Source organism: Salmo salar, chromosome ssa12, assembly GCF_905237065.1.
Source record: "Salmo salar chromosome ssa12, Ssal_v3.1, whole genome shotgun sequence".
NCBI lineage: Eukaryota > Metazoa > Chordata > Actinopteri > Salmoniformes > Salmonidae > Salmo > Salmo salar.
Window position 1 is genome coordinate 26,838,062 of NC_059453.1, and position 19,061 is coordinate 26,857,122.

The 19,061-nt window shown below is 41.2% G+C and overlaps 1 protein-coding gene across 1 annotated transcript in view; it reads left to right on the forward strand.

The window, feature by feature from the left end:
- The window catches only part of LOC106564691 (VPS10 domain-containing receptor SorCS3), a 248,845-nt gene that overhangs the window by 177,635 nt on the left and 52,149 nt on the right, over positions 1–19,061 (forward strand). Inside the window, exon 4 of the mRNA XM_014130944.1 lies at positions 365–523. Coding sequence (XP_013986419.1) covers positions 365–523 — 159 coding nt within the window. The remainder of the gene's footprint in view (positions 1–364; positions 524–19,061) is intronic.

The following is a 19,061-nucleotide window of genomic DNA, read 5'->3' on the forward strand; positions in this document are numbered from 1 at the left end:
TCTGGAGAGGGGTGACTGGAAGCCAAAGTGCACCAAAGAACAGACCTGTGAGTGCACTGGAAGAGGCCAAAAAACCATAGCAACAGAGCGAGACAGGCACATTTGTACAATGAAGTTTAAAACAAAGTGAAGGTGTAGTGCTAGTAACAGCTTGATGCATGCCAACCACTAGACCTGGAGTGCTGATATGGCTAACCCTCTCTCTCTCTCTCTCTCTCTCTCGCTCTCTCTCTCAATCTTCCCCTCACTCTCTACTCATAAATTCACTCTCTTTCTTTCTCTATTGCTCTCCATCTCCTCCCTCTCTCACCCTCACCCCTCTTCTCTCTCTCTCTCCATCCCACCACCTCTCCTTCTCTTCCAGATAATGGTGCTGACAGATCCTGAGTTTGAGAGCAGTGTGCTCATCAGCTCGGATGAAGGAGCGAGCTATCAGAAATACCGCCTCAGTTTCTACATTCTAAGCCTTCTGTTCCATCCAACACAGGAGGATTGGGCCCTAGCCTACAGCCACGACCAGAAGGTGAGCTCCATGTTGTTTTTTCACCACAGTTGGTTGTTTGATAGAGTATGCTTTGGATTTTGAACTGTGTTACACAGTCGGATAAAACTCCAAGCTGTTGATGTTTTAACTTAATTCCATCCCGGTTCCAATGGTGCCGTATTGGTTTATTGAATATTCTTCTGCTGTGATTTAATGATTTATTTACCATCTTGAAGTTTTGATTAGAATATCGATTATTGTTATCCATTTTATGATACTTTAGTTAGACGTTACCTTATTTAATTACCATGGCAATTTAGTTAGATGCAATGAACATGTTTGTGTTATAACATGATTACAACTACATAGTAACTTTACTTGTAACGACTATGGAACATTCTAATATTCATTAGAAGATGTCAGCACTATTGGCCTGCAAACCACATACAGTGACAATGCAGTCCTATACACCAGTGCTCTCATCTGTAACCTTCACTGTACAGTGGTCTCATTTTGAGGAGAGCTCTGTACCCCCCATTCACACACAGGTCACACCCCATATAACCCCCTGTGAAGAAGACCTACCATTATGGCCAATGAGTCTTCCCTGGCTACCAAGATGGCTATCACACTGGGGAGTCTGGTTGAGGTGGAGAAGGGAGAAGACTGACACATTGGGTTGCTAACTGACCCCAATATCAGTCATAACAATGAAACCTGGACCGATCCAAAGGTTGTAATTTGTTACGCTTTCGGCCTGTGATAGCCTTCGTTTTAGAATGCGGACTATACGAGTTTGTAACAGAACGTTTAGGGATGTTTAATGTACACTATAGATATTGGTGATATTTTGTTTGCATTAAAAGGATGGGCCTTTGTGGACATGGAACACTCTCAGAAGACATACCTTTGTGGACATTGAACACGCTCAAAATACATACCTTTGATGACATGGAACACTCTCAGAAGACATACCTTTGTGGACATTGAACACGCTCAAAATACATACCTTTGATGACATGGAACACTCTCAGAAGACATACCGTTGTGGACATGGAACATGCTCAGAAGACATACCTTTGTGGACATTGAACACGGTCAAAATACATACCTTTATGAACATGGAACACTCTCAGATGAGATACGTAAGGCTCTGGTGAAATTATTACTTAATCATTGATGCAACATGGAATCCAATGGTGATTAGTTAATTAGGTAATGGAGTATATTTCATTGGGGGTCCATACAAGTGCAACTTTAAAACAGTCTGTTCTGTACTGATCACATATTTACTTTTTTATATTTAAACAGCTGTGTCTCAGGCTTTGTCAGATCACTTTAATATTTGTTGTCAGTCTTTTGTATTCAATGCAGGTCAATCTTTATCTCTTTACTCAATGTCTGGAGTAAGCTGTTCTACTTCGAGTTCGTGAACTCTGGGTGACCTCTCTTGACTCTTAGCTCAGAATGTGTGGGCTGTGTAAAGACATGATTACTATTGATGTAGCTGTTCCTCTCTCTCTCTCTGACTAAGGGCGCTACAATTAGAGTGTCTGTGACACGTCTCAAAAAAGTATGAGGGTGGAAAGCACTTAAACAACTCAACATAATACAGAACTTTTTCTCTTCTTGTTCCTCTGGGGCTTTTCAACTGTTCAAGTCTCTTAATTGACTTCAGTATTCAAGCTGCTTGTCTTATAAAATCTTTTGACAAGAGCTGTTATGCTAGACAACGTCAGGCCCAGGTTTTTTAGTGCAGTTCAGTTATTCATGTAACTAGGAAGCTAGTGGTGGAAGTCTCAAGGGAGAAGTGAAGACTAACCTTTTAAAAATCTCAAGTCCCCTCGATTCAAGTTATTTTCCATTCATAACATATTGCATGTCGCCTCACGCACCTCGTTGGACCTGCGAGACAAGGCCTTGGGTCCCTAATGTATTGTGTAAAGGATATGTTCATCAAAATGTTAACTTTGTGGGACCGTTCAGTTCAAGTATTCAGTACACATTGCAATTACTGTGGTCACCTGGGGATATGTGGTTTTGGTTTCATTATGTAGTTAGAAGTGTTAATGAGAGCAGACAATTTACCTCAGAAAAAGCTGCTAGTGTAGATAAAATGACATTAGCACAGACAGACATAAAACATTGATTGTGAAAAAAAGATTGTTTATGTCCATTTATCTATTGCCAGTCTATGACGAAGCCTAACAATATCTAACCTGTTTAAGTTCAACCTTAGCTCCCTTAGCACCAGTCTTTTAATACAAGTGTTCCCTATGTTTAATGATACCCTTATTCAGGTTTCTGGTGTTCAAATAATTTAGTTTTGTGTATGTCAAGAGGAGAACCCCAGGTAGCTGACATTGTTTTTCCCAATTAATGTTCCTGTCAGACCCCTGTTGTCTCCCAGTCAGACACACAATGTCAGATGAAGAACGTCAGTCCACCGCATTCTGTACAACAACCAAATCATGCTGCTCTTAGATAGTTGACATGTTGGAGATGTATTTATTCACACTTCATTTCAACCTTTGAAAAAAGTGAGCAAAAAACTTTCTTTTTCAGATGTATCAACAGAAACAAGTCACATTTCTTCACACGGTCAAACGAGTTCACAGTATCCAACATTCCAAGATAAAAAAGAGTAATAACTCACAACAAATTAATTTGGATCACCTGCATACACCATTTGCAGCCTAGTCACCCAGCACCACCATTACATTGCAGGCAACCCAACACACCACCTAAGGCCCGTTTGGATTATTTGTAATTCTTACTACTGGGGAAAACAATCAGTATAGCCAGACAGCGCCACTAGAATAAAGCGTCAGTGTATCTCAGGTTTATTTGTGACTTCTCCACTCTCTAACTCACTTGCCCTCCAGTGCTTATAAAGGGATTTGATTGGCCCCTTGGCTGCATTAGGTGTGTTGCCTGTTACAGATAGCAGGATTAGTGTCATTAGTCAAGTGGAGGAAGGATGGATCAAAGCCCAAAAGATTATAATACAATAGACTATAACTAAATGGTGTTGTGGAATGTGTTCTTCCTGCTGAGGATAAAGCTGGAGAAGTTGTTGTGGAGGGGGGTATTCCTGGTGAGGATAAAGTTAGAGAAGGTGTTGTGGAGGGGGGGTCTTCCTGCTGAGGGTAAAGCTGGAGAAGGTGTTGTGGAGGGGGGTATTCCTGGTGAGGATAAAGCTGGGGAAGGTGTTGTGGAGGAGGGTCTTCCTGGTGAGGATACATCTGGAGGTGTTTTTTGGAGGATGTATACATTGTCACAATAGCAGATGGATGGAGGTGTGCTATTAAATAGAGAGAGGAGTGAGGAGACCATATGTCAACAACAAGGAAACAGATTGTAGCGTGTGTGAGAAACACAACTTTTTGTCGTTGCTAGGCCTTTCTTGCCATACACCTGTGTTCCTTTGGTGATATTGTGGAGGTGTGACATCCTTTTGGTTTTTCATCATGTGCCGGCCTCTTTATATTGAGTTTAAAGCCCCAGTTGATGGACTGCCTCTTCAATTCAAACCCCAGATTGTAACCACCATGTAACCAACCATTAACCATTTCTTTATGGATTTTCATGTGTGCTTGAGGTTATTGTCTTGCTGGAGATCCACTTGTGGCCAAGTTTCAGCCTCCAGGCAGAGGCAAACATGTTTTTTGCTAAAATGTCCTGGTACTGGGTAAAGTTCATGATGTGCTGACCTTAACAAGGACCCCAGGACCAGTGGAAGACAAATATCCCCATAAAGTCAAAGATCCACCACCATATTTTACAGTCGGTATGGGGTTCTTCTCTTCATATGGATCTTTCTTTAGACACCAACCCCACTACTTGTGTACATGGCCAAAGACCTTCTTTTCATCTTCATGCCTAGAGATTGCTAAATGTAATTGGCACCTGAATTAGAACCTGTGCTGCGGTTAGATGACATGAAAATGTTGCTCATTAGCCATGTCATTTACCTTCTTTTTTTGTTGCATTGCTCAGTATTTTTATTATTTGTTTAATACAGTCTTTTTGATCTTCTTTATCAAGGGTGTCAAATATTTTGTACCTGACTGTATGTGAGTGTGACATCCTTTTGTCTTTTTAGGATGGGCAGCTCTTTATTGCATTCCAAGCCCCAGTTGCAAGGCTAAGGCAGGCTACCTTCATACAGGTATTGTGTTATGTCTTATGAGTAGCCCTCCTTGCCCTTGGTGAATACCACACGTCCACAGGGTGTATTTAGAATTCCTATCCACTCATCTGAAGGCTTTGATATTTCAGCGGCGTCATAACCTTTATGTGGGGGAGCTGTCAGTTTATTGGTATTCGTCTGTCAAGTCATGTGGGGGGTGGGGGGTACAGTGTGTGTGTAGAGGAGTGTGTGTGTGTGACAGGAAGTGGGAGAGAAGATAATTAATTAAAGTTTGTTTACCTGTTTTGAAACAGGGCCTCCAGAATATTCTCACTTCTTTCCCTCAGTTTACCCTCCAAACCCCCAACTATGTGAGATCTCTTTGACCCTGGGTCAAAATCACTTATTTTTTATGAAACATATTGGCCCATATTACAGTGACAGTGAGGGAGAAAACACGGTTTGCATACGTCCCTTCCCTGAACTTGCACTGATGGTGATCTGACACTTTATTATACTTCTCCCACTCCCTCTCTTGTTTCTCCCTGTCCCTGCCTTTTGAATCACCCTCTTCTCCTCCGTCACAGACAGAAGTCAGAGTGTGTATCTCAGTATCTTGGCCAGGGACAAGGCTGACATTTACCTTTGCAAATAAGATCAGCTGGGTATCAGTGCCAGTATTTTTCAGTGGGGAAGAAGTAATAGTCGACGTGATGGATTCTTCCTCTTGCTGAACCTCGCCTCTTAACTACAGTCCAACAGCCTCGTTCTGTGGCCGGCTCCACTTTCATATGTTGCTAACATAAACCGCTCTGCATTTTTTCTTGTTTATCAGTATGATAAAGTCTCTCTCTGAGGGAGAGCGATAGTGAAAGGGGTGGTCATTTTGAAACCATTAGTGTTTATGGTCACTTGAAGCTGCCAGCCGCAGTATTGGTTTCCTCATCATCTATTTGAAATAGGGGATTATCCTGTTGAGGACCTGATCCCAGTATTGGGATTTATTGTCAAGAGACCATGGCGGGAAATTCAAAACTGCAAGAATCTAATAATTTCAATTTCTCAAATAATCAACTATTTTTCACCATTTGAAAGATAAACATCTCCTAAATCCAACCACATTGTCCGATTTCAAAGAGGCTTTACAGCGAAAGCATAAAGTTAGGTTATGTTAGGAGAGTACATTGAAAATAGCTGTGTGTAATGTTTTGTCAATTCAAAGACAGGCGTCACCAAAAGCAGATAACCAGCTAAAATTATGCACTAACCTTTGGCAATCTTCATCAGATGACACTCCTAGGACATTATGTTATACAATACATGCAGTTTTTGTTCCATCAAGTTCATATTTATATCCAAAAATAGCATTTTACTGTAGCGGTGAAATTCAGAATTTTTTCCCCTCAAATGTTTCCGGTGGATCAGCGTTACAATTTACAAAATTACTATTCGAAAACATTGGTAAATTATAATATTGTCATTCAAAGATTTCAAAATAACTTTACTGGGAAATCACACTTTGCAATAAATGGGGTGCTGTGCTAAGAACAATAGGCTAGGATATACAGGTTAGCACCATCTTGTAACCATCTAATATCAATAATACTATTGTCAATAATCCCTTACCTTTGATTATCTTGATCAGAAGGCACTTCCAGGAATCCCAGGTCCACAACAAATGTGGTTTCTTTCGACAAAGTTCATAATTTATGTCCAAATAACTCCAAGTTGTTCCATGTCGTTAGCGCTTCGGTAGGCTACTCAAAAGTAGGGCGGGGGGGGGAAGTCACGGCGAAAAGTAAAAAAAAAAATCTATTTACGTTCGTTCAAACATGTCAAACGTTGTTTAGCATCAATCTTTAGGGCCATTTTTAACGTGAAACATCAGTAATATTTCAACCCGACCTCTCCTGTGTCTTGAAAAACGTTTTTGAAAAATGTCTCGCCTCACATGAACTCACATGAACGCGCAGGTGCGCACAATAATGAAGTGACGACATCCCAGGGACGTCAACTTCTCTTCCTTGTCATCCGGTATCTGTTCATCATAGACGCTTCAAACAACTTTATAAAGATCGTAGACATCTAGTGGAAGCCGTAGGAAGTGCGAAATGAATCCTTTGTCACTGTGTGATCTATTAGCAATGACTCGAAAATAGTACAGCCACAAAATTCTCATTTCCTGGTTGTATTTTTCTCAGGTTTTTGCCTGCCATATGAGTTTTGTTATACTTACAGACACCATTCAAACAGTTTTAGAAAATTCAGAGTGTTTTCTATCCAAATCTATGCATATCCTAGCTTCTGAGTTGGTGTAGGAGGCAGTTAAAAATGGGCACATATTTTTTTCAAAATTCTCAATACTGCCCCCTAGCCCCAACAGGTTATCAAAGCAGCTTCCTCTTTCAGTGGAATGCCAATCTGGACTGGAGTTGGTCTATACTGGAGTTGGTCTATACCGGTTTTGCACTATACTGGATTTGGTCTATACTGGAGTTGGGATATACTGGAATTGAACTATACTGAAGTTGGACTACACAGGAGTTGGATTATACTTGTATTGGACTATACTAGATTTGGTCTATAGTGGAGTTGGATTGTACTGGAGTTGGACTATACGGGAGTTGGACAATACTGGAGTTGGACTATACTGGAGTTGGACAATACTGGAGTTGGACTATACTGGTGTTGTGCTATACTGGAGTTGGACTATACTGGAGTTGGTCTATGCTGGAGCTGGACTACACTGGAGATGGTCTATACTGGAGTTGGACTTTACTGGAGTTGGACTTTACTGGAGTTGGTTGATTTGTAAGTCGCTCTGGATAAGAGCATCTGCTAAATGACTTAAATGTAAATGTAATACTGGAGTTGGACTATACTGGAGCTGGTCTGTACTGGAGTACTATAATGGAGTTGGACTATACTAAGGTTGGTCTATACTGGAGGACTATAATGGAGTTGAATTATACTGGGGTTGGACTACACTGGAGTTGATCTATACTGGAGTTGGACTATACTTTGTCGATACAGAATACTATACTTTGTCGCAGTAGCGCAGAGTTGGTCTGTGCTAAAACTTCCAATCAGATACCAAATCTGGGCGATTCTGCCTCATGTTTTTATTTTTTACCTTTATTTTACCAGGTAAGTTGACTGAGAACACATTCTCATTTACAGCAACAACCTGGGGAATAGTTTCAGGGGAGAGGAGGGGGATGAATGAGCCAATTGTAAGCTGGGGATGATTTGGTGGCCATGATGGTATGAGGGCCAGATTGGGAATTTAGCCAGGACACCGGGGTTAACACCCCTACTCTTACGATAAGTGCAATGGGATCTTTTAATGACCTCAGAGAGTCAGGACACCCGGTTAACGTCCCATACTGTAGATTTGGACAGCAAGCCAGATTGTACCCACAAAGGTGTACTCTACATTATTGATATTACTTTTCCAGAGTATCAATTCCCATATATCTAACCTGTAGTGTTATACTACACACCTGGGAGTAATTATCTACCTCTCCCATGACATTAATAACCAAACACAATCAAATGCCAGGAGAATGCTTTTTCATTTGCATTTTCATTCGCTCTCCGCTGCAATTCCTTTCCCACATATATTCCACTTAGACATACATTCAGTGCCAGTTTTATTTGGATGGGGAACCTTTGATGCCCTTGAGGCTTAGAACTTATTTGTTTAATGTGGCCCGGAGATTGGCTCTTTAGGACAACATTAGTATTGTACTAATTGGAGTGTGAAATTATATGGAGTCGTCGTTGCACAAAATGCCATTACACAAATAGTGCGGAGGGAAGATCAAAGACCTATAGTTCAAAAGTGCTGCGTTCACCAGAAAAAACCTTGATGTTATTTCCCATCCACCCCACCCCAGCTCCAGTCGTATCCCCCGTCCACTCCCCCACATATTCCCCTAATGATCGTAACTTGCCCAGGAGCCTATAAATCCGGAACAGTAGTGAAACTAAGTGTCTCATCATTATGCGGTCTCCACCTTTTCTCTCTCATAGAAAATCTATCCATATGTCCTGAGGAGTAGTGGCACAATATTGTTTCCGTAAGCTTTTTATGAAAAAAAGTATCATTATTTACATTCTTGTGACATTTTGTTGTCTTTGGTGTAATGTGGTAAGTTGAATTACTCTACCGGTTGACTAATGGTAATGAGTGACTGAAGTTGACAGGGCCCATTTTGGGTTGTGGTATAATGCTGTTGCTGTTAGTTCATTCCCTATGTGTTAGGAAATCCCATTGGAGGTCCATGGCAAGATGGTTGTCACGTTAACAACTGCATGTGCATTCATAACATGCATGTAGGGGTATGTTCATTGTGCCACCATGGAGACATAAATCAATATGTCTATATATCCAAATATATAGTCCCAAGGTTATTGTAAAGCTGAACTCCCCATAAGGTGAAATAGTGCCGCAGTTCACCCAGCACATTTGTTATTGCTTTTGTTTCGTTGAAGTAACAGAGGAGAGGAACATCCAGCATCGCAGTAAAAATAAATCAAAGTACATACTCTGCTGTTATATTGTGCGTACAATGATGTCAGAAAAAAACAAAACAGAATTTGTTGTTTGAAGTAACTTTGATGTTGTTATATACAATGTTTGTTTCCATGCTCAATACAGTACTAAACATAAGAGTACATGGAATATGCCATATTGAAAGGGTGATGTTGCTATATAGTATATTGTACGGCGGACTACTAAACAATAGGTTTGTATCTAAAGCTGGAATGACGTAACTGCCATGCTATTTACAACATTACAAATGGTACAGCCTACTTTGTAGTATATCAGTTTGTGTGATGCAGGTAATTGTTGGAAGGAAATATCCTCTGAAACCCAACAGGATATGACATGTTCAACTGTACTGTACACTAACTTAGAGAGCAAGGTGACCTGGAAGTATAAGAATAGTCATTTTAAGAAACAGCAGGGAGCATTTTGGATGGGGAGCAAATTAAAGTACTGTGGGCTGAATAATGAAAGAGAACAGCCTGAAATGTACATTGTACCTTTTGTCTCTCATCCGGAGTAGAGTGATATATGGACCCCTATCCCCCCTCCTCCTATCATCCTCTCTCTGTTATTCAGGTAAAGTCATGAACAGGAGTTCAGTTCAGTCCAAAGCAATCATACCCTTCAAGGGCATGTGAACATTTCTGAAGGATAGTTTGGCTTCTCCTGGTTTCACAGAGATCATACTGAACAGGAGTGGCCCACATCTGGACAAACCCGCCGTCAGTCTGTCAGGGTCTTAGGATTTGGAGGTATTATCAGTCTGGAGAGAAGCAGGCTGTGAAATGAGAAAATCACACTCTGATTGTTGAGGAAAATGGGCACAACTTTTGTGGCAGAACTAAGTTGTGTAAATGGAGAAGGCTCAGGGAGAGGTAAAATGTTGCTAATCGCTAAGGTGTTATATCATCAAAACAACATGTGTGGTCGTTCTCTTGACACTTTCTACCTCATTAACCTTGTTGGTTAGGTTTCTCCAACATTTGTTGCTTGCCATTGTTTTTGCTTTTCAAAACACTCAGGCTACAAATAAATGTGACGAATGTTGGCTGTTGGCGCTTAGCTGAATGGATAATTTTTCTCCATACCCTTCTCCTAGGGGGGCAGCTACCAAAAAACAAATCAGGAAATGGAAGGAATCAGCCATGTTGAGCGTGCCACACTGTCCCTCCAGTCCTTCTATAAGCAAACATTGCTTGACTTAATCCGCCCTAATGATGCAAATGTATGCCATTAATTATTTTCTACACAGAATCGTATCGCCACTAAACGTTAGCCCATATGCAACGAGGGACATCTGTCTCAATAACGTATGCAGAGTGAGAAATGTTATTTTTTTTAATGTTTTTTTTTCTGTCTTCATTTGAATTAAATTGACTGTTTAAAAATGCATAAAAATTATATTCTGTTGTAATAACAGTAATATGTGGGATATTGCCTTTCTTTGGATGGGTTTCAGCAGTCATAGGAGGAGTCTCCTTCAGATAAGCTAGTTTAAATCAATCCTTGTCTAATAGGAGTCAGTGAATTTATAAATCCCAGAGTGCTTTCGCTTACAGGATCATCTCTTGTCATTGTAATCCGCGGCTGACACCTTTCTGCTGCTCAATACTGATTCTTCATTCTAAAACCTCCCGTTTCTGACATCGACAAAACTTAAATAGATGTGCTGTAATACAGAGAGAGCAGTAAACCATTTTTCTGATTAAAGAGCTTGTGTTGTTAGCAGAAGCAACAACATCTGCCCCGTTTGTGTGTTCCCAGACCTGTAACCAGGTAGTAAAAGTTTAGTATCCAACTGTGGCTGTATTATATAATGCAGTGCAAACCCTGCAATGGAACACACTGTATGACAAAATGGCTTCCTTATGTCAGCAGTTTCACTCCTCCTCATGAATTGATCCTGGAAGGTGATGTTGATCTTGAGCCAAAATGGCCTCCACAGTCTCCAACGCTGCAGTGCATAGGCCCACTTTGTCATGATGCGACCAGCAAGGTGCTGTGGAGTCAGACCCCAAAATGGTTCCTCCAAAATAAAAACACATTCCTGTCTATTCATTTACTAACAGTATGTGCTTATCTAAATCCAAAATGGCCTGCACCACCACCGCAGTGCCTCCCTTCTCCCACCCACCTTAGACCTGGATGAGACCCTGCAAGGTATTGCTGGTCCAGAGACAAAATGTCTGCTCCTTCTCCTCCTCCACTGTGGTGCATTTCTCAGCTCAATGCCCCTCCAGATGGCAGGTATCTTTAGTGCTCAGCCAACTTGTCAGCTGAAGCTGCAACAGGTCGGCTCCTGTTGCGGTTCACTGGAACCAGCATGTCCTCTCAGGACACCTTTAATGGACTTTAATTTGAAACACACTGTCATGACAATGACAATACAGACCTCCATATTGCCTTTAAAAATGGATTAATAAGCGCCCGTATTGCATTTAACAATGGACTAATAAGTGCCCATATTTTCTTTAGCAGTGGACTAATATTGCCATTTTCTCCGCGTTTACCTCATAGCACTTCACAGCGCAATTATGCCTAATTGGATAACAATGCAGACATACCGAGCCTAAGTACTTAGTTGGGTATTATTAATTTGCATTGTGAATCACCGCATGTTTTTTCACAGTCTAGACATGCAAAAGTAATATACTTACTTACACATCCACACACATTATTCAAACACAACATTAACCTTTTAAAAATCTCTTTACACACCACTACACTACACCTATAAAAGGTGGATGGGTTTCTAGGAGGTTGTTGTTGACGAGTTTGCAGAGCGAATCCAACCTAGCGGATAGATGACTGAGCTCAACAGCCCTCATTCCTCCCCACCAGAGATTACACATTTGGTGACATTGTGAACGGCAGCGCCGTTTCAACTGCTGCTATCATTTGTTATTTAACTGCGGTAGTGCAGATGTTTGCCCCATTAAGACCCATTGAGGGACGGTGGTGGGTAGTACATCACCGCAACGCGAGAGGGAATTGGTATTGGTTTATAGGAAAGTGGTCTCCATTAGCGTATGAAGTTCATCTCATGAGATAATTGTTTTATTTGGCAAGTGTATACAACTAGCAACATGAGCTTTTCTGCTTACATGTTTAGCGATACGGTACGCTATATGAGAATACATGCTGTTGCCGTTTTTGCGTGTTGCATTTTTATGTGTCATCAAACTCTGAAGATTATTACTTTCTAGGTTCATTAATGCTGTGCTGTAATATGTATTACAGGTCTATAAGTCTGTAAGACTGGGATTTAAACATTATGCAACTGATTTGACACATCAGCCTACCACAATATTCTTACTGCAGTGACAGCATGGCACCTAACAAACTTAATGGACATCCATACAGTATCATCAGGTCTAATTCCATTTCCTGTATTGTTCATCAATTTCAAACATAACTGTCAAATTAACTACATTATTCTCTGAAGTTCACTACAGAGTATCAACTCTACAGTACAGTATAAGGACATAGTAAACATCCCAAAAGGCACCCTATTCCTTATGGAGCTCTGGTCAAAAGTAGTGCACTATATAGGGAATAGGGTGCTATTTGAGACTGAACACAGTCTTATTTCTATAGAACATACAAGGGAGGTGTGACAAGTGATGCAGTAGATTGTGCTCCGGAGCAGAGACCTCTTATTCCCCAACACCCAGGCAGTTCAAACAATCCAGATGGTCATTTGCATACACTTTCATATACTCCCCTCCATAGGATCGTCTCCAGCACCGCCGCGTTGCATTCTCCTGGCTCCATAAATTCCAGAAAGAATTGTCCCATCACCTCCTCTTCCGCTCTAGTCAGAGCCAAGGCACTGTCAACCGGTGCGGTTTGATTTAGAGTACTGTACATAAATGCTTAAGGAATTCATAGAAGCCTATATTAGGTGTTTTAAAAATGACTTATAGTAATTGTTCAGGACATGGGGTCTATAATACGCCATTACCATTTCCATAACGCCACATGTCCTATTTCAGTTGGGAGGAGATTCCTCCATTATGTATTAGGGTGCTATTGGGGTGATAATGGACCAATCCAGTCAAAAACGAGTGTCACGCCCTGACCTGAGAGAGCCGTTTTTCTCTGTTTGGTTAGGTCAGGGTGTGATATGGGGTGGGCATTCTATGTCATATATTTCTTTGTGTTTGGCCGAGTATGCTTCCTAATCAGAGGCAGCTGTCTATCGTTGTCTCTGATTGGGAATCATACTTAGGCAGCCCTTTTTCCCACCTTCAGTTGTGGGATCTTGTTTTTGTACAGCTCAGTAAAGCCTGCAGAACGTGACGTTCGGTTTGCTTTGTTTGTTATTTTTGTTTAGTGTTCTGAGTTATAATAACATTTATCATGAGCACTTACCACGCTGCACCTTGGTCTCCTCTCTACGATGATCGTCACAACGCGATTTATCTGTGTTTTTTTTTTTCCATACAGTATGTCCACGCTATTGAATAATACTGTGAAATTGTGAAAATTATGATAATGTCCATTTAATGTAAGAGCTGTTTCAATAGAGTTCCTGAAACCTAAGCCTGTTGTGGTGGAATGGCGTTTTGGCCTTCCTGGTGACATTGAGATAAAATGGCTGCATTGGACCTTTAATTAATGAATGAGGATGTTTTGGTGGTGAAAGAGAGGTCAGTTGTGATATCTAGCTTCCAGGGTTCAGATGAAAGAAGGCAGTAAGATAGATAATAAGAACCTCAGATAACCTTTCTGTGACTGCAGTCTTGTTTTTCTACATATCTTTGACCACTGGAGTAAGAGCATTAGTGAAAAAAATATTAAAGTTTAAAAACTAAAGTTTAATGAAACCCAAAAACAACTGAAGTATGTAGCCTGAAGTACGGCACCAACAAACTTAACAATCTCTGATACTATTGGCTTGAAATCCAATTTTATTGGCTTGATCTCCTACTCTATGAAGTTAATCAAATAAGTACAGTTGATTGTTGCCCTGTAGCATATGTGACCAACCGGCTCGATTTGGTCTGATGTAGCAACATTTGAAATGGTGTTTTTTACATTGCGTAAAAGTAGAGACTCCGAACTGGTATATCATAGACGACAGAGGAACATTGGGAAAGGAATTCTGCTTTGAAAGGTGATAAACTTGTAACCTCACTTTTGAGAAAATGGCCCTTGAATCTTTTTGTACCTACTGGAGAGCTTTTCTTTGACTACACCCATTCAGCATTGTTCACACCCTTTTAGGCTTTAGCCCCAACCATCTCTTTAAGGATTCACATGTGAGGCTGTGTGCTAAATAACCAAAGATTTCAAGACTAAAGGCTGGTTTATACAACAGGTGTCACGGTTGTCGTAAGGAGAAGCGGACCAAAGTGCAGCGTGTGTGTCGTTCCACATTTTATTTACACTGTGAAACTATGCGATACATAAACATAAACTAAAGAACAAAACAACAAACCGTGACGCAGAGTTGAAACATACACTACTCAAAAAACAATCTCCCACAAACCCAGGTGGAAAAAACCCTACTTAAGTATGATCTCCAATTAGAGACAACGAGGACCAGCTGCCTCTAATTGGAGATCATCCCAAACAAAACCCCAACATAGAAATACAAAACTATACCCTGCCAACATAGAAATAGAAAACATAGAGACCTACTCTACCTTAGAAAATAACATCTTTCTATGGTCAGGACGTGACAACAGGTGTGTTTGTAAATTTAATCAGGAGTGCCTGAGTGTTCTCTGGGCGTTCGTAAACTCAGAGCGTTGTAAACTCAGAGCGTTGTAAACTCAGAGTGTTGTAAACTCAGAGCGTTGTCAGATTGGCCGTTCGTAAATTCAGAGCGTTTCGCATCTCGGAGCGCACACTGGAAAAGTAGGGTTGATCCAAGTGTTCTGACCTAACAACAGCGGTCAATCACCCAAGATAACTGCCTAACGTTGGCTAGCTTGCTAGCTACTTTCAGACACAAATGAGAGAACAGCTCTCTCTGGCCCTTTTACTCGCCCTAACAAAGCTGGTTAGGCTGTTTTTATGTCATCCAGAGCTTTGGTGACTGCAACTGTGCTGCTGTAAACAATAAAATCATTTTGCCAACGTTTACTGACACCGGCCATATTCAACGGGTGTTGAGTGTTCGTAAATTTGTCAGTTATTCTGCGCTCTGGAAAACAGACATGAGAGTGCTCTGAAATCAGAGTAGATAGCCAGAGCGAATTTTCCAGCTACATCTATTGACAGTTGGCGCAGTGACATCATAAACATTCTATTGAAATAGTTACTGGTATAGTGGAGTCTTTTGTTTAGACATGTAGCTAGCTAGCTAAACAATTAACCATAATCCCAACTCATAACATTTCTACCCTGCATGAATCTGCAGGTAGCTAACCAACGAGGTTCAATGTTAGCTAGCTATGCAAATGGCTCTGAGATACAAATAATATTACTACACAGATCATACATGTAATGTTAGATAGCTAACCAGCCAGCTAACGTTAGCTAGCTAGCTAACAGTACACTAACTTTAAATGAAAACGACTTGCTGACAAAATTTGAAATGTGTAATATCTGAAAATGTAGCCAGCTACACTCTCTTACCTGTGTACATGGATTGACGCTTCTCCCTCTCTGTCATGGTTTCCATGGTTGCCCTTAGTTTGAAGATGTAATCCGGAGCCTTCTGTGTTCTCTTTTCGACTCCGTCTGCATATTTGCAATCAAACGCCAGAATTTCTCAATTTCCTTATCTATCAAAGTCTAATTCCACAGATTTCAAAACTCGGTCCTCTAGAAAGTGGAGAGCAACCCTTAAGCAGTTCTACTATGTGATATCTTTCAAAAAAGCCACGTTAGAAAGGATTACCTACACATACTGACAAGCTTATATTATAGGCAGAAGCCTGCTACATGGCAGACCAATTCAAACTCATCTCTCTGCGTGTCCAGCACCCTCATTATCTCAGCTAATCATGGCTAGCGAGAAGGTTGCTGACTTTTTCCATGGCTAAACCATTAGGCTTTTAATTTAACGATATTTACAGATGGCATACAAGTTTGCACATGAAAGTTCACATGTTCTGGAAGGCATTTCTGCCAAAAAAAGCATTTTGATAAAAAAATACGTTTACGTTCAAATAGTGGTCCTGTGAAGTAGTGACGCGCGACATACGCCAAGTTTCTTGAAACGAGTCACATATTGTAAAGTATTGTTCAGGCTTCAACTCACGTATGTAGCCTGAAGTATGGCACCAACAAAATTGACAATCCCTGTTACTATTAGCTTGAAATCCAATTTTAGTTCCTTCTATACTTGATCTGCTACTGTATAAAGTTAATAAATATGAGTTGATTGTTGCCCTGTAGCACACTGTAAATGAAGCGTCCTGTTACTAATATGAAGCACAAGTCAAACACATTCTGCCATCTGCCTTGCAAATGACTGCCACTTTAGCCCAGGGCTCATACAGAGCTCACAGTAGGCTAAACATTCACAAGACCCAGACTGTTGTCAAATGATGCCACCCTGTTTCCTCTATGTCAATCAGGATCCAGACATGATGGACAGAATGACAGTCATCTTAGTCATCATCTCATATCCACTACCATAATGAATAGGTAGTGATAGTACAGTGTTCACAAGCATGTGTTGGTGAAATCATGTACTGTATCTATGTACAGCTACTAAAAGAGACCATGTTGAAGGGATGGCTGTGAAGATTGACCACATACTGTATACAGTAGTACAGCTTCTATACAGGTTCACTCTGGCCAAGACACTCTCAGACTGGCCAAGACACTGTCAGACAGGCCAAGACACTGTCAGACTGTCCAGGACACTGTCAAACTGTCCAAGACACTGTCAGACTGGCCAAGACACTGTCAGACTTGCCAAGACACTGTTATATTGGCCAAGGCAATGTCTAACTGGCCAAGAGACTCTCAGAGTGGCCCAGACACTGTCAGACTGGCCAAGACGCTGTGTGCTAAGAGGTGATGAACTTTACCTTGTGGAGACATGACTTACAGCTTTTGATGTATCAGTCACAGAAATATGCTCACATTCACTCATAAAAAAGCACCTCCAGATATGACATTTAATATTTTTATCTAAACGATATCAGTCATATGGACAATGTTAAAATAAAAGCCCATTTATTCCTTCCCTTAAAGACAAAGGCAAAAGATTTAAGATGGTGCCGGAGAGGATGGCTAACGTTTTACAACCTCCTAACCAACTGTGCTATTTTGTTAGTTTTTTTGCATTGGTTGTAACTTATTTTTTTACTCGTTTTGTACATAATGACTGAAAATAACTTCTGGACATCAGAACAGCGATTATTCACCTCGAACTGGAAGAAGCCTTTTCCTTTAACGAGTCCGACGAGAAGGATATACTGCTTTCCTGGGAACAGGCCCGAATCCCCTTCATTTGCGTGAAGAAAAGACAGAGAAAAAGGGGGTGGAGCTCGAGCTGCTTCTGAGAATTCGTAGGCGAGCAAGTAAACTCCCACTGCCATCCGTTCTATTGGCCAACGTGTAATCATTGGAAAATAAAATCAATGCCTTACGATCAAGATTATCCAACTGTATCCTACTGTAACATTTTGTGTTTCACCGAGTTGTGGCTGAACGACGACATGGATAATATAGAGCTGGGAGGATTTTCCATGCACCGGCAGAACAGAGAAGCTACATCTGGTAAGACGCAGGATGGGGGTGTGTGTCTATTTGTCAATAACAGCTGGTGCGCGATGTCTAATATTAAAGCAGTCTCGAGGTATTGCTTGCCTGAGGTAGAGAACCCTATGGTAAGCTGTAGACCACACTATCTACAAAGAGTTCTCATCTATATTATTCATAGCCATCTATTTACCACCACAGACCGATGCTGGTACTAAGAGTGCACTCAACCAACTCTATAAGGCCATAAGCAAACAAGAAAATGCTCATCCAGAAGTGGCGCTCCTAGTGGCCGGGGACTTTAATGCATGCAAACTTAAATACGTTTTACCAAATTTCTGTGCAACCAGACGAAAAAAAACCTCAAGACCACCTTTACTCCACACACAGAGATGCATACAAAGCTCTCCCCTGCCATCCATTTGGCAAATCTGATTCCTGCATACAAGCAAAAACTAAAGCAGGAAGTACCAGTGACTCAATACAGAAGTGGTCAGATGATGCAGATGCTACGCTACAGGACTGTTTTGCTAGCACAGACTGGAATTTGTTTCCGGGATTCATCCAATGGCATTGAGGAGTATACCACCTTAGTCAATAGCTTCATCAATAAGTGCATCGACGACGTTGTCCCCACAGTGACCGTGCGTATATATCCCAACCAGAAGCCATGGATTACAGGCAACATTCGCATCGAGCTAAAGGCTAGAGATGCCACTTTCAAGGAGCGGGAGACTAATCTGGACAGTTATAAGTTATCCCGCTATGCCCTTAGACAAACCATCAAACAAGCAAAGAATCATTACAGGATTAAGATTGAATCCTACTACACCGGCTCTGACGCTCGTCGGATGTGGCAGGGCTTGAAAACTATTACGGACTACAAAGGGAAACCCAGACGCAAGCTGCCCAGTGACGCAAGCCTAACAGACGAGCTAAATGCCTTTTATGCTCACTTCGAGGCAAGCAACACTGAAGCATGCACGAGAGCAACAGCTGTTCTGTCTGACTGTGTGATAATGCTCTCAGTAGCATCCGCTGAAAAACTGGCACGTGTCTTCACTGACATTTTCAACCTCTCTCTGACCGAGTCTGTAATACCTACATGTTTCAAGCAGACCACCATAGTCCCTGTGCCCAAGGAAGTGAAGGTAACCTGCCTAAATGATTACCGCCCCATAGCACTCATGTCGGTAGCCATGACGTGCTTTGAAAAGCTG